Genomic DNA, 27,215 nt, shown 5'->3' with positions numbered 1-27,215 from the left:
CTGGAGAATTCCACGGACAGAGGAGCCTGGTGGGCTACAGTCCATGGGGTTGCAAAGAGTCACACATGACTGAGCCACTTTCATACATATCCATGTATCCATTCTTCCCTAAACCCCGCTCCCATCCAGGTGGCTAGAGCAGAGTTCCTTGTGCTGTGCAGTAGGACCTTGCTGGCTATCCATTTTAAATATAGCAGTATGTATAAAACAAAGGTATTTTAGCTTAATGCACATTACCGGGGAGGCAGAATTCCCAGAGATGGGCCATTATTGTACAATTTTAAGTTTATAGGCAATATCCCTTTAGTGATTAATTGTAATAGAATACAAGATCGTCCTTATTTCATAGCCTAGTACAGGGTTTGAAAGAAACAGAGAATGCATTCCTCACGTCTAATATTTCATGATCACATACACCTTTAATTTTTTTAAAAAGAATTTGAAGCATAACACATAGAGAAAAGTACCTGAAAGGTAAAATGCACCCTATGATAATTGTAAGAGCAGATATGGCCCCATCATGCGTGCTACCACGAGCATGAGGATTGGATTGCCTTCCCCTTCCTCCTGGACCACAGGAACATCCTCTAGTTTTTACTTGGTTCTGCCTTTGTCTTTAAACATTTCTTCATTTTCATCGGCTCAGTCGTGTCTGACTCTTTGCGACCCCGTGAACTGCAGCACACCAGGCCTCCCTGTCCATCACCAACTCCAGGAGTTCACTCAAACTCATGTCCATTGAGTCGGTGATCCCATCTAACCATCTCATTCTCTGTTGTCCCCGTCTCCTCCTGCTGTCAATCTTTCCCAACATCAGGGTCTTTTCAAAAGAGTCAGCTCTTTGCACCAGGTGGCCCAAGTATTGGAGTTTCAACTTCAATATCAGTCCTTCCAATGAACACCCAGGACTGATCTCCTTTAAGATGGACTGGTTGGATCTCCTTGCAGTCCAAGGGACTCTCAAGAATCTTCTCCAGCACCACAGTTCAAAAGCATCAGTTCTGCTGCACTCAGCTTTCTTTATAGTCCAACTCTCACATCCATACATGACCCCTGGAAAAACCATAGCCTTGACTAGACAGACTTTTGTTGGCAAAGTAATGTCTCTGCTTTTTAATATACTGTCTAGGTTGGTCATAACTTTCCTTCCAAGGAGTAAGCCTCTTTTAATTTCATGACAGCAATCACAATCTGCAGTGATTTTGGAGCCCAAAAAAATAAAGTCTGACACTGTTTCCACTGTTTTTCCATCTATTTGCCATGAAGTGATGGGACCGGATGCCAAGATCTTAGTTTTCTGAATGTTGAGGTTTAAGCCAACTTTTTCACTCTCCTCTTTCACTTTCATCAAGAGGCTCTTTAGTTCTTCTTCCCTTTCTGCCATAAGGGTCGTGTCATCAGCATATATGAGGTTATTGATATTTCTCCCAGCAATCTTGATTCCAGCTTGTGCTTCATCCAGCCTGGCATTTCTCATGATGTACAAAGATCATGGCATCTGGTCCCATCACTTCATGGGAAATAGATGGAAAAACAGTGGAAACAGTGTCAGACTTTATTTTTGGGGGCTTCAAAATCACTGCGGATGCTGATTGCAGCCAAGAAATTAAAAGACGCTTACTCTTTGGAAGGAAAGTTATGACCAATCTAGATAGTATATTTAAAAGCAGAGACATTACTTTGCCAACAAAGGTCTGTCTAGTCAAGGCTATGGTTTTTCCAGTGGTCATGTATGGATGTGAGAGTTGGACTGTGAAGAAAGCCGAAGAATTGATGCTTTTGAACTGTGGTGCTGGAGAAGACTCTTGAGAGTCCCTTGGACTGCAAGGAGATCCAACCAGTCCATTCTAAAGGAGATCAATCCTGGGTGTTCATTGGAAGGACTGATGCTAAAGCTGAAACTCCCAATACTTTGGCCACCTCATGCGACGAGTTGACTCACTGGAAAAGACTCTGATGCTGGGAGGGATTGGAGGCAGGAGGAGAAGGGGACGACAGAGAATGACATGGCTGGATGGCATCACCAACTCGATGAACATGAGTTTGAGTGAACTCTGGGAGTTGGTGATGGACAGGGAGGCCTGGCGTGCTGTGATTCATGGGGTTGTGAAGAGTCGGACACGACTGAGCGACTGAACTGAACTGAACTGATAGGAACTCTAGCTGTGTGTGAGCGTTCTTGTTGCTTCACATCTTGGCCCAAAATGTTGTCCTTTCTCTTCCTTCTAGACATCCTGATGTGTCTTGTGTTATCTCAGTGTAGCTTTCATTAGCATTTCCTGGGTTACTAATTAAATAGAAGAGTTTTCCTGTATTCAGTGGACATTTGATAGCCTCTTTTATGAATGTCTGTTCAACTTTTTTTTTAAACTGGATTGCATGTCTTCTTATTGATTTATAGGTGTTGTTTACATATTCTGGATATGAACAGTAGGTTAGATGTGTTTAAAATATTCTCATCTACTCCATGACTTGGCTTTTTAATTCTTTTAATAGTATCTTTTAATGAAAAGAAAGTCTTAAAATTTTCTTCATTTTAATATAGTCAACTTATCAGTCTACCATTTTACATTTAACGTTTTTGTGCCTTATTTACAAAGTCTTCCCCATTGCAAAACTGTGAAGATATTGTGTGTTTTAGAATTTTTACTATGTTGCGTCTCACATTGGTATCTACAGTTCACCTGGAATTGATTTTTGTGATGGTGTGAGTTAGTTTTCCTTTTCCTGTATGCGTATTACATTGCATTAGCACCATTTTCTAAGAATTGTCTCTTCTTCACTGCTCTGCACCACACCCTTTAAAAAAGTCGTGTGTCCATATATGCGTGAGTCAGTTTCTGGGCTTTCTTTTCTTTTCCACTGTTTTGTTGGTTTATACCTGCATGAAGTCACTCTGATCAAGTTGTCTTACCTCATCCTTCTTCTTCTTCTTTTGGTTGTGCTGCTTGTTATGTGGGGGTCTTAATTCCCTCACCAGGGATCGAACCCCCACCCTTTGCATTGCAGATGTGGAGTCTTAACCCCTGGACCATCGAGGAAGTCCCCTTACCTCATTCTTCTTTAAGAGTGTCTTGTCTGTTTTTGACCTTTGCATGTTCATACACATTTTAGAATCCATTTGTCAAGCTCTATAGAAACCTTGTTGCAATTTTGATTGGATATACATTGAATCTGTTAATTTGTTTGAAGAGAATGGGCATCTTGTTAAGTCTTTCAATCCATGAATGTGGTATAGCTATCCATTTATTTAGGCCTTCTTTCAATAATACTTTGTAGTTTTCTGTGTAAAGATCCTGCACATATTATATGAAGCTATTCCCATATTTTTAAGATTTTTTTGATGCTAATGAAAAAGTATCATTTAAAATTTTTAATTTCTGTTGATGCTGATACATAGAAATAAAACTGAGTTTTCTATATTGATGTAACTAGCAAAGTTCCCAAACTTATTAATTCTAACGATTCATTTCTAAATTCTCTTGGATGTTCTATGTAAAAAACGATTATCATCTGCAAATAGTTAAAGTTTTGTCTATTTTCTCCCAGTTCCTTGGCATTTTATTTCATTTTCTTGCTTATGTACTGACTAGGACCCCAAACACAGTTTATGACGCATTGTGACAGTAAGCCTCTTCATCTTCTTTCCCAGCTTAAAGAAATGAGGTTTCAGTGTTTCACCATTAGAGTTTGAAGCTTCCTGTAGGTTTGACAGATGCCCTTTTTGATTGGTAATGTTCCATTTTATTTCTAATTTGTTAAGAATTTTTATAATGAATAGATACTGAATCTCATCAAATGCCTTTTCCTCTTTTATGTTAGATTATCATATTTTATTCTTCACAATGTAAATTTGATCATTGATATTGGCTGAAATAACCTTTCATTCTTAGAATAAACTCAGCTTCATCGTAGTACATACTAAACTGTATATACTGTTGATTTGGTTCTCTGGGATTTTTTTTCCACGTTTTTTGCATATGCACTTGTGTGTGAGATGAGTCTACAATTTTCCTTTCTTATAATGTCCTCAGTTCAGTTCAGTTCAGTCGCTCAGTCGTGTCCGACTCTCCGCGACCCCATGAATCACAGCCAGGCCTCCCTGTCCTAGACACATTGAAATCAAGTTTTCCTCTTTATTTATTATCTGGACAAGTTTGTATAAGACTGACATTAATTCCTGTTTAGTCTGAATGTGCTGATAAATCAATCTGGGTTTGGACGCTTTCTTCATTTTTCTGAAGATTTCTTTTAAGATGGTTTTAATCAATGTCTTTAATCACTACAGGAGTTCACATTTGTATTTCTTTGGAAATTTTGATAAATTAAATTTTTAAGGATTTTATCAATTTCAGCTAAATTTTCACATTTATTGATAAGAAATTGTAATGTGCTGTTATAATTTTCCTAATGTCTGTAGGATCTATAGTAATGTCCCCCTTTTCATTCTTGACTTTATTTCAATCTTTCCTCTTTTCCCCTTATTTATCCTTATCAAGGATTTATAAATAATTAATCTTACCAATACTTTGGCCACCTCATGTGATGAGTTGACTCACTGGAAGAGACCCTGATGCTGGGGAAGGATTGGGGGCAGGAGGAGAAGGGGACGACAGAGAATGAGATGGCTGGATGGCATCACCGACTCTGTGGACATGAGTTGAGTGAACTCCGGGAGCTGGTGATGGACAGGGAGGCCTGGCGTGCTGTGATCATGGGGTCGTGGAGAGTTGGACACGACTGAGCGACTGAACTGAACGGAACCTTACCAAAGAACTAGAATGGGCTTTGACTTTCTCAGCTGTCTGGTCATTTTCTGTTTTATAAATTTTGTCCTTTTTTTTTTCTCCTTTTTTCTTTGTTTTTTTCCTAACTTCTTAAGATGGGTGACTTTACCTGTTTCCCATGAGCGATTAACCACGAAAACAGTAGCATTGTCGTTGAATCCATTTCACACTTACTCTTCTTTATTTACAGAACCTAACCTACCTCAAGTTAGAGTTGGGATATACATCATCTCTACAGCCATCACTTCATACCATGTTTAAAAGTTTGTTTTAATTACAAGTATTTTATGTCACATGTCCTTTAAATTATTCTTGTCAATTCTCGTTGCCCAAATGAGTCGATAACATCTGTCTGTAGATGCCAAGATAGTTCCTTATTTTGATACATGTCTTGGAATTACCTTACCTGCCCATTCTTTGTTCCTTTCATGTTGAATCAACTCCTTTACCAGAGTTTTGAAATTTCTTTTTTTATTGAAACATTTTGACTTTTCCCCCCTATAATCTGAACACATTCTAATCCTGTGGGACTCAGCTAAAATTTCATTTTCTCCAAGAGTCTTGTATTAATGAGTCTCACATTATTCTGCCATCATTAGTTTAATAAACTAGATGCTCAGATATTTCTGGGATAAGTGAATAAACGTACATTTTTATATCTGCATGAATGTGCAGTATTTATGTTATTTATGTATTTTATGAAGTGTAATCTGTAGCCTATTACGTTTTTATTAATACACTTAAATTTTGTGACATTTTAATATTTCTATGCCAGAATATGATTTAAATTTTTTCTGATTACATAAACAGCACGTGTTATAGCTCAACTTTCCCCAAATGTTTGACTGAAAAAGAGGGAGTTATCCGACATCCCAACTACTATACTGAGTTTTATACCTCAGGATGTCTTCTCTTGGTTTACTAAAATAGATCTGGTAATTTTTAAAACTTATGATACCTTGAACATGTTCTGTGCAGTGAATTTAAATTTCATTCTTCTTAACAGTCTATAGTCTATTTAGTCTCTGATAGAATTCAACTTATTCTCATTTTTTATGATTAATAAAAGGTGATCATTCTTGCAGCACTCTTTGTTGTGAATATCTCTAAAAGGTGGATTTGTCAGATAGAGATTGCTGAGTCAAAGGAAAAATTACTTTCTGACACGTTATTAATCTACATTCCTAATAAATGATAATAAGAGAGCTCTTTCTTCCACATTCTTGCCAATGTTGCAAAAATTAAAGGTTTTTTTGCTTTTGAAAATACTAAATATGGATAGGCCCAAAATACTGTGCTTTTGATTTTCTTTAATTTCTTCCTTATTTTGATTTTCTTTAATTTAATTTAATATAAATAGTGAAATATTATGATAGCAACTTACCTCATTCATGTTATTTAACCTTATTAATTTAAAAATCTTCATTGCCTATATCTATATAATTGGAATATAGCAATGTATTGTAACAATTATATAATCGACAATCTATATAATTGACATATAACAATGTATTGTTAGAGTTTGTTATTGTTTGTGTAGAGTTTGTATTGTTATAAGACTATATAACAATAGTCTTAGATGTACAGCATAATGATTTGATGTATATATATACTAATGTTATGAAACAGTAATCACAGTAAGTCTAGTTCACGTCCATCTCCACACTGTTTTCTTGTAATGAAAACTTTTAAAATTCACTGTCTTAGCAACTCTCAAATATACAGCATAGTACCATTACTACAGTCATCATGCTGTATAGCGCCTTCCCAGGGCTTACGATAAATATCTTGTAATCGGGTCCTGTGCCTTTTGATGACCTTCACCCCCGCTTTCCTCCTGCCTCTGGCAATCAGCAGTCTGATCTCGGTGTTCATGAGTTTCCTCTTCTTATTACTATTATTCCACACATGAGACCATGCAGTATTTGTCTTTCTCTCTATCACTTACTTTACTAATGCCCTCAAGGTCCATGAAAATGGCATAATTTTATTCTTTTTTATAACCAATATTCCATTTTATATGTAAGCCACGCTTTTGTAATCCATACATCCATTGATGGGCACTTAGGTTGTTTCCTTGTCTGACTGCTGTTATTAATAATAATACTGCAGTGGACACAAGGATGCAGATATCTTTTTGATATAGTGATTTCATTTCCTCGGGATAAATATCCATAAGCGGAATTTCTGGTTCGTACGAGTTGGACACGACTGAAGCAACTTAGCAGCAGCAGCAGCATGGTAGTTGTATTTTTATTTGTTGAGGAACTTCCATACTGTTTTCCATAGTGCCTGTACCAATTTACGTTCTTACCAACAGTGTGGAGATGTTCCTTTTTCTTCACATCCTCGCCAACACTTGCTATTCTCCTTTTTGGTTTTGATGATGGCAGTTCTAACAGGTCTGAGGTGACATTTCATTATGGTTTTAATTTGCATTTCCCTCCTGATTGGTGATCCTGAGTACTTCTCAAAGCCGTGTACACCCCGTTGGTTTGGCTGGCCAGCAGGCCCTTTTATCCATGCAGCAACTGTTTGCTTATGTAAAGCTTTTTAGGTCAGTGCATCTCATATAACAATATACTACAGTTGACTTTCCCATTTGCCATTTATACACAGACTAAATTATACTGTGAAGCTGATCAAACTGAATTGCTCGGTCTCAGTGTTTTCCAACTGGGGTGATTTTGCCTTCACTCTCAGGGATATTTGGCAGTGTCTGAAGATGGTTTTGGTCGTCATAAGGGAGGGTAAGGAAGATGCTCCTAGCATCTAGTGGGTGGAGACCACGCATGCTAACATCCTACAATGCCCAGGGCAGCCTCCTGATGACAAAAAGTTACCCAGCTGCAAAGTTCTGTTAGTGCAAAGGTTGAGAAACCCTACAGTCTGTTCTGAATAACAATTTAGTGCCTTCACGATTTGTTCTGCTGTCAGTATACCACATTACATCTGTACTAAGGCACTTACTGGTTTTCAGAAGTCGGGATGTGTCTACAATTGATGGATAAGAAAGTATTGTGGCTAATTTTGTTGGGCCAAGTGATTCTTTTCTTTCCTAGTGATATATTAAGTCACAGGGTGCTTTTCATTTTACCATCCAGAGTCTTACATTGATGAAATATGATTATGACTCTGTCTTATCCTTTCTTTTATGTGTACATATGCATCAATCTAATTTCAGCATAGGGCTGGAAGTCCTACGCAGAATGACAATGTAATTGCCGTAGTTACAGACATTAAAAATCAGCCCATGTCCAGCCTTGTATCTGTAGTCATTCCACTCTGCGCCTGCTTTAAGGTAAAAAGCAATATTCAATATCTGAAACAATTTTATATTTGATTTTGCATTAAGATAGCTCCTCTTGGATTCAGTAAATAGACGATATTGATAGAATGTTCAAATTTGGTTCAGATGATGGATTTCTCCATTTGGGAGGTTCTGAATCGTTCCGGCTTCTAGTGATTTTTTTCCTCTACTTATATTCATTACTCTTAAAATTCAGGCAAATGATTGGGAATTCAAATGATTTCCACATCAGGCGGGAACATTTTAGATTAACTAGATTTTTCACCTTAAACCTTCCTATTTTCTTAAATTTACAAGCAGCTTGACTTATTCAAGGAACTCCATGCCTAACGAGTCTTGGGAAAAGGTAACAACAGAAGTACCTCATTTTCAGGATAAATTCTTTCAGATCATGTTTTGTGAAAGGTGTTGATCCCTAAGTGGAACCTAGTCAGGTGACAGTGGCACAGTTTAGGGGAGCGAGCTTCTATGCTAGGCTCTTACTGAAGGAAATCTGTATGTGTTCAGAGGGAAATGGATTTTAATGTGTCCTGTCAATTCTTTTTTGCATTTATAAGTGAGAAAAAAAAAAAACTAAGATAGTTAAAGGGTGGCAGTTTTGAGTTATTAAGAATGATTTGGATTAGCCTCAACTTCTCTGGGTCAGTACAAGGTAGCCGCTGATATTTCACATCTGGTTTTGGTTTGCAGTAACGAACAAAGAAGCCCAAGGTATGTGTAGCCCCATTGTTAGAGGTCTCTGCGCTCTTTTAAAGACAACGGGCTTCCCGCTCCAAAGGTCCTGAAATACTTTTAACTCCAATTTACAGATTAGGCGAAACCTCTTAGGTTAAGGGTCATTTAAGGCAGTTGAACAATTTCTTTGTGAACTTCCCAGTTTTCTGGCTGTTAAAAGAAAATAATAAAAGAAAAAGAGCTCCCCCAGCACAAGAATTCCATAAAACGGAGAGACGTGTGAGACACATGAATGGTTTCCATTCCCGATGAAAAGCTCGGAACAGCTTTAAGTAATATGGAATCAAATATCTCAAACCCTCGCTCAGCCTGGGAGGTGAGGTTTGGGTGCTCCGGCTGTCCAGGAGGGGAACAGTGATCCTTCATCTACAAGAAGCATTTGGGGGTTTAAAAGCAAAATAGCTGACCTTTGAAAAGTGAAATCTCAGACCTTCAGGGAGAATTCCACTCAAGACTGCACTTTTTTCTTGTGCACTTTTGGGGATGAGCACATGCGACTGTGGTTTCTGGAAACAGAGACCGACTATGTGTCTCTTTGCTCACTCTAAAGCTCTCATCTGGTGCGTGGCCAGAATCCACCATTGCCTTCTTCCAGATGGCTCTCATTACAGTCAGAACTTGACCGATGGCAGCCCCCAAGGCGTGCTGGAAAGCTTCGAGACGGCATAAGGACACGGAGCTCCTGATTTCTAGGAGCTAATGTTTCAGGAAAAATAATAACAACACCTTCTAAACACTAGGGCTTTTCTTTTTCGTAACTCGAGGTAATGAGTCCTCTCCTTCTGCTTCTCATCTCTCACCCCCCTTTTCGGTGAAGTCACAGAGGGGGAAATTAAAGTTTTCCCATGTCTCCGTGGGAGAGTCATCTGGGGTTGTGGGCAGAGAAGTTTCTAGAAAACGGAAGTAGGGGCACCAGCAGTGTGGAGCCTGGGGAGCCGCTGGCGTTGGGTGAAGGTCAGGAGCAGAGCAGCAGGGGTTCCACTCGGGTGGGGTCCAGGGACCCTGAGACTCCTAGGCGTTTAATGAGCAGAGGGCAGGAGGCGCAGAGAAGAGCTCTCATAGTCACATCTCTTGTCCTTTCTCTTGAGTCGAGATACTGCTGTGATTTTGCAATATTTCTCGTCCAGCTAATATGGGAGTCTTTTGGTTCATCTGTTTGACTGAGGACCGCTTGTCTTCGTGGCTGACTGACACAAAGCCAAGCATATAATGGGTGCCAGCAAAGGTGTGATGAGTGGTTAAATAATCACATAGAAAAAAGGTTGTTCCGCTGTAACAATACGGCAAAAAGTGAAAGCTCTTCTGATGGCATCCCCCTTCATCACTGCGGCTGACTCAGTGGCTTCAAATCATGATGATCCTCTCATCACTGATCACAGTGATCACGTGGTCTTTGCGATCTGATATTCCTGCTCCTCATGGTTCCAGAGTTTGACTGGGCTGGGAGGGGCCGTTTTCACTCGGGGTCTCTCAGGGGCTTGCAGTCAGCGGGCAGCTAGGACAGGGGTCATCTTGAGCGTTGCCTGACTCACACCGCCGAGGGTTGGTGCTGCCTGCGGGCCAGATTGATCACCTACAAACGGCCTCTCCGTGGGCTTCGGGCTTCCTCTCAGGGTGGCAGTTGAGATGTAAGGGGGGGGCTGCTCCCCAGAAAGCCAGGGGGAAGCTGTATCACCTTCACAGGCACCTTGGAAGTCGCGTAGCTGAACTTGCCCTGCGACACCAGCCCCCCAGCTTGGATGGGAGCAGTGTCAGCATCGCCTTGCGAGATGGGCTTGTGTGACAGGACGTCTGACTGGAGCGTCTCGGGAAATATAATCATCATGGGTGAGACCGCAAAAGCCTGGAAATGCAGTGGATCTGTCCCTCAGTGCCCGTGAAGCCGACCCGGTTGCTGAGATAGTTTAGCTGGAAATAATTTTCATCACAGTTCCCTTTGGAAAATTACCAGGGTCATGGGGTGTAGGGATGACAGCCTTTATTTCATTTTGAGACTCAGGAAATTCTGCTGTAAATACCGCATGATGCTGGCACGATAAAGGGCATGTACTCATTTACTCGTTGAGTCTTTTTTTTATTCCTTGTTCAGTCATTCCGTGTTCATTTATGATCGACTCTCCATTCCCTGCCAGGTACTGTGGGTCACTTATTGAGATGGGAATCCTGTAATGCACAGAGCAGAAGATCTCTTAGGGACCACTTGGCCTCCTACACTTCTCAGCACCTTGATCCGGGGGGGACTTGCTCAAGAAAGTCACCTCTGAAGATACCCCGGGCAGGGGGCCTGGATGCTTGGGAGAGGGGTTGGCAGACTGCTGGGGAGGAGACGTCACGGTGGGGCGGGGCAGAGAGCCAGGCTCCCTGTTCTTCTCTCTCTGCGTTAGCGTACTGTCATCCGTCTTCATCATTATCATCATTGTGTGTGTGAGAGAGAGGCGGAGACGGGAAGGAAGTGGGAAGGTCGTGGATGGCTCACAATTTAAGCAGCAGCTTTCATCTTCATTTTGAGTGAAAATCTTGGGACTCATCCCTCAAGCTATTGAAAACCAGCTGAACAACACAGATGGGCACGGTCCCTTCAGATTTGAGGGAAGAGATAGTGGTCTTGGCCACTCCGCTTCGAGGCTTCCCTCATAGCTCAGAGGCTTCCCACAGAGCTCAGTTGGTAAAGAATCTGCCCGCTGTGCGGGAGACCCAGGTTCAATTCCTGGGTCGGGAAGATCCCCTGGAGAAGGAAAAGGCAACCCACTCTAGTATCTGGCCTGGAGAATCCGAACGACAGGGGAACCTGGCGGGCCACAGTCCATGGGGTCACAAAGAGCCGGACACAACTTTGGGACTAAACCAGCTCGCCACCGCTCTTGAGGGGCACCGCCACGGCTGGGCCTGTCACAAGGCTGTCACCGTCACTCACCACCCATCCCTGTGGAGTCTTGAGTTCACGTTAAACTGTGGTCCCTGAGAGGCCCCTCCCCGGCTGCCCTTCCCAGGGCTCCTGGGCCTTTTCACTCACTCACTCACTCATTCATTCCTTCAGCCTTTGCTGGCTGAGCACCGGCCCTGCGCCGGAGCCCTGGGGGGCCCTGGGGACCGCTCTTCTCAGTCTCCGGGGTTCGGGAAGGGTGGCCCAGGGCAGCATGCACAATACCTGCTAACTCCTCCTTTGAACAGGCCTGCAGACATACTGATGGATGGGTAGGTGGAAGTCTGCCTAGGTGAGGTAGATGACAGTCCCCAGGCAGATGAGGACAAGGCCAGCCGGACACTCTGCTGCCCTGAGTCAAGGCCCCTGAGGTCGGGGTGCTGCTGTGGGCTCGGGCCCCCTCGGGGTGCCCCGGGCTCCTCCCGCGGCCTGGGCATGTCGAGTTCATCTGTGGACCTCGGCAGTAGCCCTGTGCTCACAGCCTCGGTTTCCCACTAAACCAGCTTAGAGTAGGCAGTCAGAGTTGTGGGTGGGCTTCCCTGGTGGCTCAGCTGGTATGGAATCTGCCTGCAATGTAGGAGACCCGGGTTTCAGCCCTAAGTCGGGCAGATCTCCTGGAGAAGGGAAAAGCTACCCACTCCAGCATCCTTGCCTGCAGAATCCCATGAACAGGGGAGCCTGGCAGGCTGTTGTCCATGGGGCGGCAGAGTTGGACACAACTGAGTGACGAACACATACGCACAGGGCTGTGGGTGCCGGTTGGGCTGTTCTTTTGCAGACGACGTCCTTTGTCTAGAACCGGATCAGGGTGAAGCTGGGCGAGGAGTCCCCAGCTCTTAATGGTTTCCAACACCTCATGCCACTCCTCTGTGCCATTTACGTGCCCAAGTCAAGCTTGTTTCCCTTTAGAAATCACAGATGGACAGATGAAATGCTGCCTTAAGTTTCCTTCTGTAGAAGACACTGCGCATGAACCTCTGCTCCATTGGCAGACCGAGGGGAAAATTCTTCGTCAACCGCAGTTACCGGGGGCCCTTCAGATGTTGGTGGGAGCCCCTCCTCCGACAGTCAGAGGTACAAACAACCCTCACCCACTGACCTCACTCTTCCTTGGTACACGAACCGAAGTGAAAGGAAAACAGTGAAATACACAGATATATTCAAGTACAAGTGAAGACAAAAAGAGAAAAGTTGCAAAATCAATTAACTTTTTCGGTTTTGCAAATATTTCCAAGGCACTGAATTTTGCTTTAAGTGTGTGGCCTGTTGATGACTATCAAAATCTGTGTAATTGCATAATAGGATTATTCTCAAGAAAATCTGTGTAATTGCATAATAGGATTATTCTCAATAAAACTCTTGTATTTAGTTTTAAGGCTCATTTTATTCAATTCTATTTATATATACCTCCATATTGTGTATAATTTTGATGTGTTGCATTATAAGCAATTGAGATATTATATGCTTTTTTTTTTTTTTAAATGAAGAGAACACAAAGTCTCTTTCACATTTTACAGTATAATCTGTATCCCACAGTTCTCAAGTCTGGAAAGGATATCTGACTTTAGGCAAGGTGCTAGCTCTGAAAACGGAAAATAAATGCATTCAGAATTTACCATTTATTTGATGGAACTTGAACTGGAGAGCTTACTGAACCCTTTAGAGTTATCGTGAAATAGAATATTTCTCAGAGTTTGAAATTATTCACAGTGATGTAGAACAATTATACAATTTCCATGGTCAGATCTCACCCAGAAGAATGAATTAGTCTTATGTGCAGATCTGTTTATATTTCTTTTTCATTATTTATATTTATGTCCCATGATATTGAAAATTTTTTTAATTTTCAAAAAAATCCTACATTGTGAATGTTGGACTTTGATTTTAATGGATTAAAATGAGATAACTTCATATTGTTACAATACCAATTCAAGAAATGTAAAAGCCAAGAATTAGGCATACTCATCTCCCCTCTCAAGACCTTTTAGAGGGACATTTAGCGCCCTCTAGTGGCCACAGTCCAAGCCGTTCAAAAGGAAATTCCCCACAAAGCTTCTGCTTTCCCGCTAGCAAACAAAGCAGTGTAGTTCTTTGTACAATAGGTGGTTGCTTCCTAAAATTCTTGAGGCAGGATTCTTTTTGTAGCTGTTATAAAGGGTAAAATAGTATCCACTAGGCCACCCGCAGCTTCTCCTGTGGCGGCTCACTGACAATATATTCAGAGGGAACATTTACACTTGTCCCTGGTGGATACTGTAGCATTCCCCAGATGATGTGCTGATGTATTGGGATCAGATGCAAACTGTGAATCCATCTACCTCCTAGTTTCCAGTCAGCTCAGTGCATTTCAGTAGAATTAAGCAAGTTTTCTTTTTGTGAGGGTGAAGTAGAAAAAACAAAATTTGGCCTGTGCTCTGTACCTTCCAAAAGAGAAAGTTTCCTTACTTCTCTTTGCAGAGGGAGAGGGTGTGGTTCAGAGCAGGTGCACGTGGAGAGGATGCCCTGCTGAGGAGGGGTGTGATGCAGAGCGGGTGCACGTGGAGAGGACACAGCCTGGTGGGGCTGCCAGAGGGGGACAGACCCTGTTCGCCTCCCCTGCCTTCAGGTGTGGGCCTAGGGCTCAGTTTAGTCAGCAGGTTGCCTGATTCAGTTCCGTTCAGTTCAGTTCAGTCGCTCAGTCGTGTCCGACTCTCCGGGACCCCATGAATCACAGCACGCCAGGCCTCCCTGTCCATCACCAACTCCCGGAGTTCACTCAAACTCATGTCCACACAGTCGGTGATGCCATCCAGCCATCTCATTCTCGGTCGTCCCCTTCTCCTCCCGCCCCCAGCCCTTCCCAGCATCAGAGTCTTTTCCAGTGAGTCAACTCGTCGCATGAGGTGGCCAAAGTATTGGAGTTTCAGCTTTAGCATCAGTCCTTCCAGTGAACACCCAGGACTGATCTCCTTTAGAATGGACTGGTTGAATCTCCTTGCAGCCCAAGGGACTGTCAAGAGCCTTCTCCAGCACCACAGTTCAAAAGCATCAATTCTTCGGCGCTCAGCTTTCTTCACAGTCACCCGTGCAAATCTAAAGGCACTATTTATGGCACAGCACATGGTTCTGTGGCTTCCTTTCTGATTCCATTTGCGATAGAAATAAATCGGCAAAAGCATAAACAAACTGTTGTTGCTGTTAATTTACCAAGTCATATCTGGCTCTTTGCGACCCCGTGGACTGCAGCACGCCAGGTCCCCTGTCCTTCACTGTCTCCCAGAGGTTGCTCAGATTCCTGGCCTTTGAATTGGTGATGCTGTCGAACCATCTCGGGCTCTGTCTCCCCGCTTCTCCTGTTACCTTCAGTCTTTCCGAGCATCAGTCTTTTCCAGTGAGTCAGCTCTTCATATTAAGTGGCTAAAGTGTTGGGGCTTCAGCATCAGTCCTTCCAGTGAATAGTCAGGGTTGATTTCCTTTAGGATGCACTGGTTTGATCTCCTTGCAGTCCGAGGAACTCTCAAGAGTCTCCTCTAGCACCAGTTTGAAAGCATCAGTCCTTTGGCGCTCAGCCTTCTTTATAGTCCAGCTCTCACATCAAACTGACTGATGTGGAAAGAAAAGTCGTCTCAGCCTGAGACTAAAACAGCCTTTATAAGCACGGAGAGCAGTTGTAGACAGCAGGCTTCTCTGTAAATTTCCACTAACTGAGTGGCATTATGGTGCAGTGTGAATGATCTTTCTTTGAGCCATAGTGTATCATTTCTTTAAGGGAAAATTTCCAAAATCTTTATAGATTAAGACAAAAATAAATGCTGATGTTCAGTATTTTATAAGTGAGACTGACACATTAAAAAAAAAATAGAAGTATAACAAGTGTTCAAAATCTAAGTTAATTTCAACAGCCCCAGATAACTTCTTGGGGTGGCTGAGGGGAATGACTGAGGGCAGTGACTCGGACACAGAACCCTAGATCTGAGTAGCAGGTGGCAGGGCAGGACAGCCTTAGGGTTGATGGCCACACACTTTGTTGAGCCCTCCAGTTATGTGGTATGGATGCTGGACTGTCTGGTGACCAGTGGCAATCTGATGACTGTAACATTTATACTTGTTTATGCCCCAGTTACATGAATGAAGACCTTGAAATGCGCTTAACAGTTTATAAATTGTGTATAGAAGTGTGACCTTTTAAACAAGAAATGTGAATGCTCCTTTAAATGATTGTGTCAAAATAATTATTGTTTCTTTTGTTTTTGCTTTTTAATTAAAAAAAATTTGTGTCATTTCTTGTTAGATTCCTCATATAGGAGGTATCATACAAACCTACTGTACAGCACAGGAAACTCTGCTCTGTGTCATGTGGCAGCCTGGATGGGAGGGGGTCTGGGGGAGAATGGATGCATGTCTATATATGGTTGAGTCGCTCTGCTGGGCACCTGAAACTATCATAACATTGTTAATCGGCTATAAGCCAATATAAAATAAAAAGTTAAAAAAATTTTTTTCAGCCTTAAGTATTAAATTGACATATTTAGGGTTCCTGATATGGGTTTTAATACTCCGGCATTTTTAGAACCATTGGGTAAGAGGCAAAGTTGGCAAAATTTGAGGATATAGGTGATGCTTGTGAAATCGTGTCCACTGAAATCATTGCTCCATCTGGGTCTAAAGAACTGAACTTGACACATGCTTCAAAATGAAGGAAATTGCAGCCTGGTGTTGAGTAGTTGAGGATTTACTGTGTGATAACAATTTCCTTGGTTTAGATTAGTTCAAATCCACCAAGACGCTAAAGAATGTATTAACTGCTTAGAGAAACCTGTTGAAACATTAGGTATTTAAATGGAAATTGGATTATTTCTTCATGTGTGGCTGGAGGGCATGCCACATACCGTCTTACCTAACGAAACTGTACTCGTGAGGTCTGCTTCAAATGGAAAAGTGGTCCTTACCGAGTAGATGGTGTGTGACCTTGGAACTAAGAGTGCCTTATGCTGCCTGTGTTCTCAGGCAAATCCTCCAATTGATAGAGACGGAAAAGTTCCACTGAATGATGTAGTTTTCCATTGTGGGGGCTGCTCCAGAGGCCTGATCCTTATCTGCAATCTCAGGCATGTCCCTGCCAAAAATCTGTGGGACATCCTTCTTGCCGGGCTCTCTTGAATCATCCAAATATTATACATTTTAAGGTTTATGTGTCATCCTAGAAACAATAAATATTCGGCACTTTGGTCCTATTGTTTTGTCCATAAAGAGTCTGTTTTGTGGATTGATCCTGAGCTCTCTGTGTGAGGAATTTGAGTCGCCGAACAGAGGCTTCCTGAACGCTGAGAACCCAGGCGCTGGACCAAGTCCTGTCATCTTTGTCCCTTAGTGCCCACCGGAGTGCCAGGCATGGACAAGGCATTCATTGATGGGAGGGAGTAATGCTGGAGAGATGGCTGTCACAAAGCACACAAGTCTCTGATTGGGTTTCCTTACTGAAATGAATCAGTAAGCTGCTTTATACTTGTTATTTTTTAGTCGTTAAGTCTTATCTGATTCTTTTGCGACCCCATGGACTGTATGTAGCCTCTGTCTCTGGGATTTCCCAGACAAGAATACTAGAGTGGGTAGCCTTTCCCTTCTCCAGGGAATCTTCCCAACCCAGGGATTGAACCCAGATCTCCCAACTTGCAGACGGATTCTTTACCAGCTGATCGTGTAGTGTTTGTCGCTCAGTCGTGTCTGACTCTTTGCGATCCCATGGACTGTAGCCCACCAGGCTCTTCTGGCCGTGAGGATTTTCCAGACAAGGATAGTGGAGTGGGTTGCCATTTCCTTCTCCAGGGACTCTTCCTGACCCGGGGAGTGAACCCAGGTCTCCTGCATTGCAGATGGATTCTTTACCATCTGAGCTACCTGGGAAGCCCTACCCTATTTTTGTGGAAGTTTATAAAATAATTTTGGCCCACACACATATAGAGTTTGACAAATGGATATCCTGTGCTGTATGTTATACAGATATTTACAAAAGAAACTGAACATTGCATGTTGCTTATGTAGCTTTTATATTACTGTGTAATATAAAATATTACTGTGTATAATATAAAATATTACTGTGTATATTACTTATGTTTATTGTAACTTTTTAAAAGAAAGAAATCTATGAGAACTTTTCATTTAACACTATATTATAAAAATTTTATAACTCAAAGAATAGAGCAAATAATACAATGAACACTCATATATGATCGAGGTTTGGCGATTGTGTAATTTTGTCCTATTCACATTGTTATTTTTCATGAATTATTTTAAATAAGTTGCATAAGTTATTGACTTTTCACTTCAGTACTTCAGAATGCAGCTCTAAATAGTAAGGCAGTTTTTCTACAAAGCATTATTAAAGCTTTTGAAGTAAATAGTTGATAAATCTGTGATATGATACAACAGTCATCATATATTCAAATTTCTCTGGCAGCTCCAGAAAAGTCTTCGACATCAAATTTGTTGATACCGATATCTAATTGTAGACCAGAATCTAGATCTGGGCTTTGGGCTTCTTCAGTTCCATCTGATCCAGAACTGTTCTCTCCTGCTCCTCACCTGTTTTTGTTGATGGTATTCACTTGGTAAACATACAAAGCAGTATATTCTGCATTTTTATAGAACAGTTGAGCAACCTTCATTCTGTTTTATTATTTGCTTATCTGTTAACTTTTTTTGAAATTACTATAGCTGTTTTGAAAATACAGGTGAACCAAAAGGGAAAGGAGGAAAAACAAAAAAGCAAAGACCCTCTATTACTGTTGTAGAATGTGGCCTACTAACGTTTCTACTTTGCCTTTTTATTTTTAACAAAATGAGTCTGTGATATGATTCTCCATTATAACCTGACTTTTAACTTAGCAGACACCGTACTATACTTTTCCGTATCACCAAGTATGCATCTTCTGCATTGTTCTCCTGCAGTATGTCCGGTGACGGTAAGTCTGTCACGGTATGGAGGTCGAATACAGGGCTCAAGCTGCAGTTGGGAGTGAGTCTTCTGTCCTGTCTCCAACTAAGATTCTGGCTCATCATCTCCTTGCTGAGCTCATATGTCATTTTCAGAACTGTGTTGCCCACACTCCAAGTGTTCTCAGCCCTTGATCTTCCCGTGTAGATCCCACGCAGAGAAGTTTGTAGGAGAACAAGGATGAGAATTTGTTGACTCTTTAGAAAATGGGAAGATGTGGCTTTAGGATAATAAATGACAGTGCTCTTTTTTACTTACAGTAATTGTAGGTTCTATTTTACACTCTTTCCTTTTTCATTTGGAGTAAGACATGAATGGGCTTCCCAGGTGGCAAGTTGGTAAAGAATCCGCCTGCCAGTGTAGGAGAGGCAGGAAACGTGGGTTTGATCCCTGAGTTGGGAAGATCCCCTGGAGTAGGAAGTAGCAACACACTCTCGTGTTCTTGCCTAGAGTATCCCGTGGACAGAGGAGCCTGGTGAGCTACAGTCCATGGGGTTGCACAGAGTCCGGACACGCAGGATACGAACAGGCTGATGAAGGGTTTTGGTAACTTTATGGTCAGTGGGTCCATGATGGATAAATACAGAGTGGAAGTGTGCAATTTATTCACATGGATGCTGGGGGGTGCCACAGCGTGCCACCATGGTATTTACTGTGAGCCGAAGGAAAGTTATGACCAACCTAGATAGTATATTAAAAAGCAGAGACATTACTTTGCCAACAAAGGTCCGTCTAGTCAAGGCTATGGTCTTTCCAGTGGTCACGTATGGATGTGAGGTTGGACTGTGAAGAAAGCTGAGCGCCGAAGAATTGATGCTTTTGAACTGTGGTGCTGGAGAAGACTCTTGAGAGTTCCTTGGACTGCAAGGAGATCCAACCAGTCCATTCTAAAGGAGATCAGTCCTGGGTGTTCATTGGAAGGACTGATGCTGAAGCTGAAACTCCAATACTTTGGCCACATCATGCAATGAGTTGACTCACTGGAAAAGACTGATGCTGGGAAGGATTGGGGGTGGGAGGAGAAGGGGACGACGGAGAATGAGATGGCTGGATGGCATCACCGACTCGATGGACATGAGTTTGAGTGAACTCTGGGAGTTGGTGATGGACAGGGAGGCCTGGCATGCTGTGATTCATGGGGTCGCAAAGAGTCGGACACGACTGAGCGACTGAACTGAACTGAACTGAAGGTGGGTAGAAGATGATCTTGGCTTGAGAGATTCATGGAAGGCAGCTCAGTCCTTAGGCTGCTGAGTTATCTCGGGCTGAGTCTGTTTGGTGGCAGAGGCTTGAGTGGGGGTGATGGGAGCACCAAGTGATATGTCTGTCTTTAGATGACTTCCGCCTAGAATAATGTTTGGGAAATGGTTTCTGCATTACTGTATTCTAATTAATAGATATGCCTTATGCTGTCAAAAGTCAATTGACGTTCCCTTTTTTTTCCCCTAAGAATTTGCATTACATAGAGAACCTTGGACTGGGTTGCTATTATGCTGTTCAAGACATCCAGAATAATTCTCTTGGAAGATAACAGAAATCAGTCAATTTTTGTCTTTAGAAATGAGGACGATCTGCTGTTTTAATTTTTAACTGAATTTATAGCTCATTATCTAAAAATGAAACTTTTGCTTCATCATTTTCTATAGTATATGCATTTTTTAAATAAGACAAAAGGAAACTTATGGGTGGAATCCTCAGGAAATAGATCAAAGAGTATCATTGGGTTTTCTGTATGTAAGTTCCAAGCAAATACATTAGTCTAATAAAATTTTATTAAATAATAAAATCTGTATATATATATATGCAAGAGAGGGAGAGAGCAAAGCAGATGTAAATTACTAAAGCTGGAGGAAATTGTAAAAAGGATATTAGAAGTTCTTTATCTTGTAGCTTTTCTATAAGTTTGACATTATTTCTTTTTCTTAAAATGTCACAGGTGTAAAGGTGTCGTGTTCATTTCTGCTGTCCAGCTGTGACTCGGTTGTACATAGATAGATACTTTTTTGTATTCTTTTCCATGATGGTTTATCACAGGGCAGTGAGTATAGTTCCTGGTGCTATACAGTAGGACCTTGTTGTCTATCCATTTTTATATATAATAGTTTGCAAGTTTGCATTTGCTAACTCCAAACACCCAGTCATCCCTCTCCCACCCCCACCCACCCCATTGGCAACCACAGAGCTCCTCTGTATGCCTGTAGGTCTGTTTCGGTTTCCTCAATAGCTTCATTTGTGTCATATTTTATTTCTTTTTTAAAAATTAAAGTGAGCATTTAAAAAAATTATGGGTGTGTCATATTTTATATGCCTCACATACGTGATATCCTATGGCATTTGAAGTTTGACATTATTCCTGAATGAAGAGTTAGACATTTTCACTGTTCACTCTTTGGAGTTAGACAAGAACCAAGGAGTTCAGGGCAAGACCCCTCAAGGAAGAATTCAGTTCAGTTCAGTTCAGTTCAGTCGCTCAGTCGTGTCCAACTCTCCGTGACCCCATGAATCACAGCACGCCAGGCCTCCCTGTCCATCACCAACTCCCGGAGTTCTCTCAGACTCATGTCCACAGAGTCGGTGATGCCATCCAGCCATCTCATTCTCTGTCGTCCCCTACTCCTCCCACTCCCAACCTTTCCCAGCATCAGAGTCTTTTCCAGTGTTAGATCTCCATAAAAATGCTGCTGCTTTCCTGCTGCGGGGAACAAGGGCTGGGCTAGAACCCAGGCTGAAGTGGTACAGGGGTGACGTGGGGCCAGGCAGAACTTTCTCCCCTGGCTTCTTTGGTTTTTTTAAGCACAGTGGTCACCCTACTTAAGGCTGCTCTTTTGAAAATCCTTAATAGAATTCTGCTGATAAGGGTGTCACCATTCACATTTTAAAAATGGATGCTTCTTAGTAGAATAAAAAACAAGGAATCTCAGTGGAGCCGCAAGAGTGTTCCCCCCACCCCAGCACTCCTGAATCTTTGTGGAAGCTGCCCAGATAAAACAACTCAGTACTTTGAAATTTTAGGGGAAACACAGTTTTAATCAGCCTGCCATCTTATTTATTGTTTGGAGATGAAAAGAGCGGAAATCAGCGTCCCCTCAACATACAGATACTGAGCACTGGTCAGGGTCTGATTTTTACACGAAATGAGACTTCTTACACGCTCTCCTTGCTGCTTCTTTCTTTCTCCTTCGTTCTTTCTTGCTTCCCCTCCGTCTCCCCATCCCTCCCTTTTCCTTTCTTTCCTTCTCCCTCCTCCTCTCCCTCCTCCCGTCCCTCCTCCTCCTCGGGTCTCCTTCTCCTGCTGTTCTAACCCAAGGGGGAACTCGTGGGATCAGTAAAATCTGTAGGCACGCGGGCTCATTTCTGGAGCTCTGACACAGGCAGGCCTGAAGTCTGTGTGAAGTCAGCTCAGTGATCGTCTGCCTCTGAGACCTCGCACTGCGGGATGACTCAGGGTTGGGTCTATTGTGTTCTGTGGGTCCCCTCTGGAGACCACACCTCTTTATTGGCCCAGCTTTCGTGTGGCTCCATTCAAAGCAAAATGTTGTTTCTTCCAGAGAACAAGTAATTTCCTGCAAGTGAGTAATTAAAGGGCCTGAAACCCTCTAAGGAATGTTCAGGCCTGCGTTAGCTGCACTTCCTCCAAGTGGAAAACAGACCTGTGGCCCTGAACTTGCAGCTTGGATTTTAAAACACTTAATGAGGATATGGCATCCCTGTGTAGCCAGGAGTTCTCTCAGGGTCTGCCGTCTGCAGCCTGGACACTTGTCAGAGTGGGGTCAACTTGTTGTTTTCAGCTAGAAAACATGTGTACTTGTTTAAGTTCTTTGGTAAACATTTGAAAACGAGCATTTGACAGGTTTATTTTCCTCTTTATTTATCTTAGTCCCTTTCATCCTAGAGGCTTTTCATTTTCAACCAATTTCTTGTGCTCAGTCGTGTCCGACTCTTTGCGACCCCATAGACTGTAGCCTGCCAGGCTCCTCCGTCCATGGGATTTCCCAGGCAAGAGTACTGGAATGGGTTGCCACGCCCTCCTCTAGCGGAATCTTCCCGACCCAGGGATCGAACCTGCATTTCCTAAATCTCTTGCATTGGCAGGCGGGTTCTTGACTGCTGAGTCACCAGGGAAACCTGGTTTATTATGGAGTTCATAGCAATTACGTATATTCTGAAACATTCACTTTGAGATGCTGAACCAACGAAGGTTAAAAATCAGCAGGCGAAAGAATAGCTGTTATTAAGCATCCTATGATTAACCATCCTCTCCTATTAGCAAGAAAGAAGCACCAACTGCAGAGTTGCCTCTGGGGAGGATGGGGCAGGGATTGTGAGGCCAGGAGCCACAGGTCCCGCATCCTGGGGATGTGGTGGATCCGGGGAGATGCGGGCCCAGGAGGCCTGCCCCCCGGCTGCAGCGCCCTCCACGCCCAGGGCCCTGGGTGCTCGCCGCCCACGTGAAGGCACGCGGAGTCCCGCCACATCTGTATCCTGTCCTCCCCGAGCGGCGTGTCACACGGCGGCACACGGGGTCACACCTGCTGTGGCCATCCCAGGCCCAGGCAATTGATGTCTTTTTTTTTTTTAATTAAAAAAAAAAAAAATCTCCTGGCTGCATATCATCAAGAAAAACAACATTGTTTTCAGGGTCTCTTATCTCTCTACTCCCAAATATCCTGTTTCTTCGGGCTGGGCAGCCAGGACCAATAGAAACCTCTTCCTGCCATTGGCTGACTTCATTTCCCAGACTTAGCACAATCTCATCCGCTCTAAACAACCTCATCAAAACTACTTTCTGGTCAGAGAGAAGCAATAATTATTATTAACATTTATTAACGATCAATAAACTTGATTGCATTATGGCCAGCACTATTAAGGTAAGGAGAGGGGTCCTTTTCGTTTGACCAAATCTTGGGCTTGTTACTTTTTTCTTTGATTTCCTTTATCAAGGCAGATAAGTTAGCACCGGGTAACACCCCCACTGCCACAATAGAGGACAACAAGATTTCCTTTGCACTGCCTAGTAAATTTCCTTTTTCCTACTCCAACCATCCGCAAGGCTTAAAAACTTCAAACTCAGAAAAAAGTTGGGGTTTCTAAATTCACGGTTGAGGGCTGTGGATGACTTTTGCAAAAGCTTTTCAGCGCGCGTCCGAATTTTCCTATTCTTTTAACTGTCTCTAGCGGTGCCCGGAGGTGCCTCCGCTGGAAGGCAATGGACTTGGCGAGGCTGGAGGGCAGGGTCAGAGGAAAAGATGGGCTTGGAAATGTTGAACTTTCGGATGTTCTCAAAGGCCTCCATAGCATCAGGGATGCCAGCTGGTCCCTGTGGAAGTGAAGCAAGTGGCTGTCTGTCTTGATTTCTGTGGAACCTTCAGGCTGAGCACGGGGCATTCTCATAACTCGCATGGTGGAATTCGGTGTGTTCGGTTATGTATCTATCTTTAATAAAATACCTACTTCTCGGGGCACTGTGAGTAGACTTTCTTCCCCATGATGGTTGCCTGTGGGAACTGCCTGTCTGTTGTCTGTGCGCTGGGGCGAGTGGTCTGCCGTGTTGTTTTTCTCGCACACGTTTCTGGTAAGTAGCATAGAGAGATGACGGTGGAGGTGAATCTGTGGAGGTGAAAATACAAATTCCTGGTGGTGAAGCCAATTGGATGCTCATTTGGCAGCATCAGTTCAGTTCAGTTCAGTCGCTCAGTCGTGTCCAGCATAAGAGTCCACAAAGTGGCCTGTTAACAATATTTTCAAGGCAAGATTGGTGACATTTGTAGAAATGAGAAAAAATGAGCGGCAAAATCAGATATTGAAAAGAGGAAAAAGAAAGTTTTCTTGGTCGCGTGTCTTTAGTTTTGCTGCATGAAGGGGAAAAGCATTTGGCTGTGTTTTCATCAAGGGTTATAGTTAATTGGAAAGCTCATGAATATGGAAGTTGCTCAGAATTGGACCATGACAGTGTTTAAAAGTCCTTCTTGATTTGGAATTTGAAATGTTTGTGTGAGAGGATTTAGTTAATACTTACTGTATACACTGTGTTTCAGAAGTTCTGTTCAGTCTTTATTTCTCAAGATATGTTTTGTTTTTCAAGGTATGGTCAATAATATATAAAACAGTAATCATCAAAGTACGATTCAAAGACTTTAATCGTACAGAGATTTTTCTTTCTTTGGCTATAAGGATTGAAGGTCTTCTGAAATATAATGACGTAGAAAGAAATCTTAAGATCTAGGGTTTGACATGCTCTACTTTCAGCAATATGAGCAGAAATTGTTTGATTTTATAACCCCAAATGCTGCCCTTTTAATTCTCATTTTCACCCTTTTTCATGTCCATATTTCATAGCAGCTGAATCTAATGTTCTCTGTAAATTTTGAATAGGTCAGGTAGTTATGTGTGTGTGTTTCAAAAAAATCAGCGTATCAAAGGACATGGAAGTAACAGGCCATCTTTTAGAGTGTGGGGTGTGTTTTGCATACAATACAAATGTGCCATTGTTTAAAGTATACATTTCTAAGAGATGAAGATATTTTCAAAGCTTCAATGTCTTGTGATTTTTCAGACTGAATTTTGGCAACTTATCCAGGACATTCTGCTTATTTTAATGTTTGATTACACTGCATTCTCTGTATATTGTCTATGGCTTACGTAAACTTTCAAAATGACTTCGAGTGGACCCTTTCTAATCCTCTGTTAAAATAGCCTCTCTTTATGGGTAACTTCCTTTAAGATATGTTCTGCTAGGCTTCCTGGGTAAAGTCATGAGATGATTTTACAGACTTGTTTATAGAGTGGAAAAAAGACGGCCCGAGCCTGTTGACTACAGTTTTAATTATGTTAGTGCAAAGCTCAAATTAGCATAGGGAACATTACGGCCGTGGCTGTCTGTCGGAATTAGGAAACGGTTTGTCATATGGGCAATCGCCAGTCCCAAATGCACTCTGCTTTTTGTTGTTTCAGTAAATATTAGTTAATCAGGTATCAGATGCACAGAATTGAAGTTGTTCCTCTGTGTCTGAGTGGCTTTCTTTCTTTTATTTGAATAAGACCCTATGAGTCTCTGTGAAAAGCTCAGTGTTTCTGTCCTGTCTTTATGATCCTTACCCTCACTTTCCCTTCATATTTTGGAAATGGAAACAAAGTGTTTCCATGGGAATTTTAAAAGAATTTTGGGAGCTTATGTGAGTGTGTCCATTTCTCCTTAAAGGTCTGGGAACTTTAAGACCGGATTAAGAGCTCTGATAGAAACGCATCGAAGCGTCAGAACCGAAGCCATTACCTGCAATTCCTGAGTCAGCTTTGGTGCTTCCAGGGCTTCTGAGCCACCTGACAGTACTGGGGGGTCCTTAACACCCCCTTCCTGCCTTCTCTACAAAACAGCACTGCCTTTGCTTACTGGCTCCAAGGAGCCAGTTGTTAGTCTTGGAACTTGATTTTGCTTCAGTTAGGATTTTTTAATCCAGTCTCCCAAAGACTTTGCTGATCCTTTGTTATGCCTCGGGCCACTGGGGAGTCTAATGAAGCCTTCAGTGCTCCTCAGAATAATGCTTTTAAGTGCAGGAAGGGCCAAAGCCCCACACAGAGTGACAGGGGAAGCTAATTCTATTGTAATCCACTTCTGTCCTTGGGTGGTCCAGGGAGTCACAGGTTACAGCCCCTGATCCTAGAGTGTAAAGGTCTTTAGTCTTTCAGATGGAGTTGTGGGGATTTTCCTTTATCACCCGATGTGGCAGCTAGAGGCCCAGCTTGCAGCTGAGTGGAGCGCATCTTAGAACCAGACAGGAGATGGAGAGTTCCTAACAAGGCTTGTGGAGGGAGAATGCAACTCCTGGCCCGGTGGGTTGTTTCTAGAAGTTCCTTTCTTTGATTTGACAGAAGCTGGGGGTTTTGATGATCACTGTGGTACCACTTGCATGTGGATTCTAAAGAATGCAACAAACTAGTGAAGGTAACGACAGCGACAAACGAAAAAGCAAGCTCACAGGTGGAGGGAGCAAACCAGTGGTTCCCAGTGGGGAGGGGAGGGAGGGGAGATGAAGAGGTGAGCGGTGAGGGGGACAAGCTGTTCCCCAAAAAGAAACTCTAAGGACGCACTGTGCAGCCCTAGGATCAGCCAGGATTTTCTAATAGCTGAAATGGAGTTGGGGTTTAGTTGCTCAGTCATGTCTGATTCTTTTGAGACCCCATGGACTGCAGCCCACCAGGCTCCTCTGTCCATGGGATTCTCCAGGCAAGGATACTGAAGTGGCTGTCATGTCCTTCTCCAGGGGATCTTTTCTCCAGGGACTGTCTTCTACATTGGCAGGCAGATTCTTTACCACTGAGCCACCTGGGAAGCCCTGGAAATGGAGTAGAACCTTTAAAACTTGGGACTCACTGTATTGTACTCTAGTAACTTACAATAGTGTACATCAACTATACTTCAGTTAGAAAAAAAAAACAAAGAAAGTGTAAAAGCATAGAACTTCTATGTATTTTGTGCCTTGCGCATAGCAG

General features: G+C 42.6%; 1 protein-coding gene across 3 annotated transcripts in view; it reads left to right on the top strand.

Moving 5' to 3' along the window:
* ERG (ETS transcription factor ERG) overlaps positions 1-27,215 on the top strand; it is a 323,869-nt gene that overhangs the window by 164,928 nt on the left and 131,726 nt on the right. The window contains exon 1 of one of the 3 annotated variants that reach the window (XM_055416426.2): positions 23,462-23,596. The exons of the other annotated variants lie outside the window; for them this stretch is intronic. Coding sequence (XP_055272401.1) covers positions 23,579-23,596 — 18 coding nt within the window. The 5' untranslated portion in view covers positions 23,462-23,578. Of the gene's footprint in view, positions 1-23,461; positions 23,597-27,215 lie in introns of those variants that run through there. 3 annotated transcript variants of the gene reach the window in all.

This window comes from Moschus berezovskii, chromosome 1, assembly GCF_049115385.1.
Source record: "Moschus berezovskii isolate FMDL1 chromosome 1, NW_MosBer_1.0, whole genome shotgun sequence".
Taxonomy (NCBI): domain Eukaryota; kingdom Metazoa; phylum Chordata; class Mammalia; order Artiodactyla; family Moschidae; genus Moschus; species Moschus berezovskii.
Note: the sequence above shows the minus strand (reverse complement) of the source record. Positions and strands in the feature narration are given on the sequence as shown.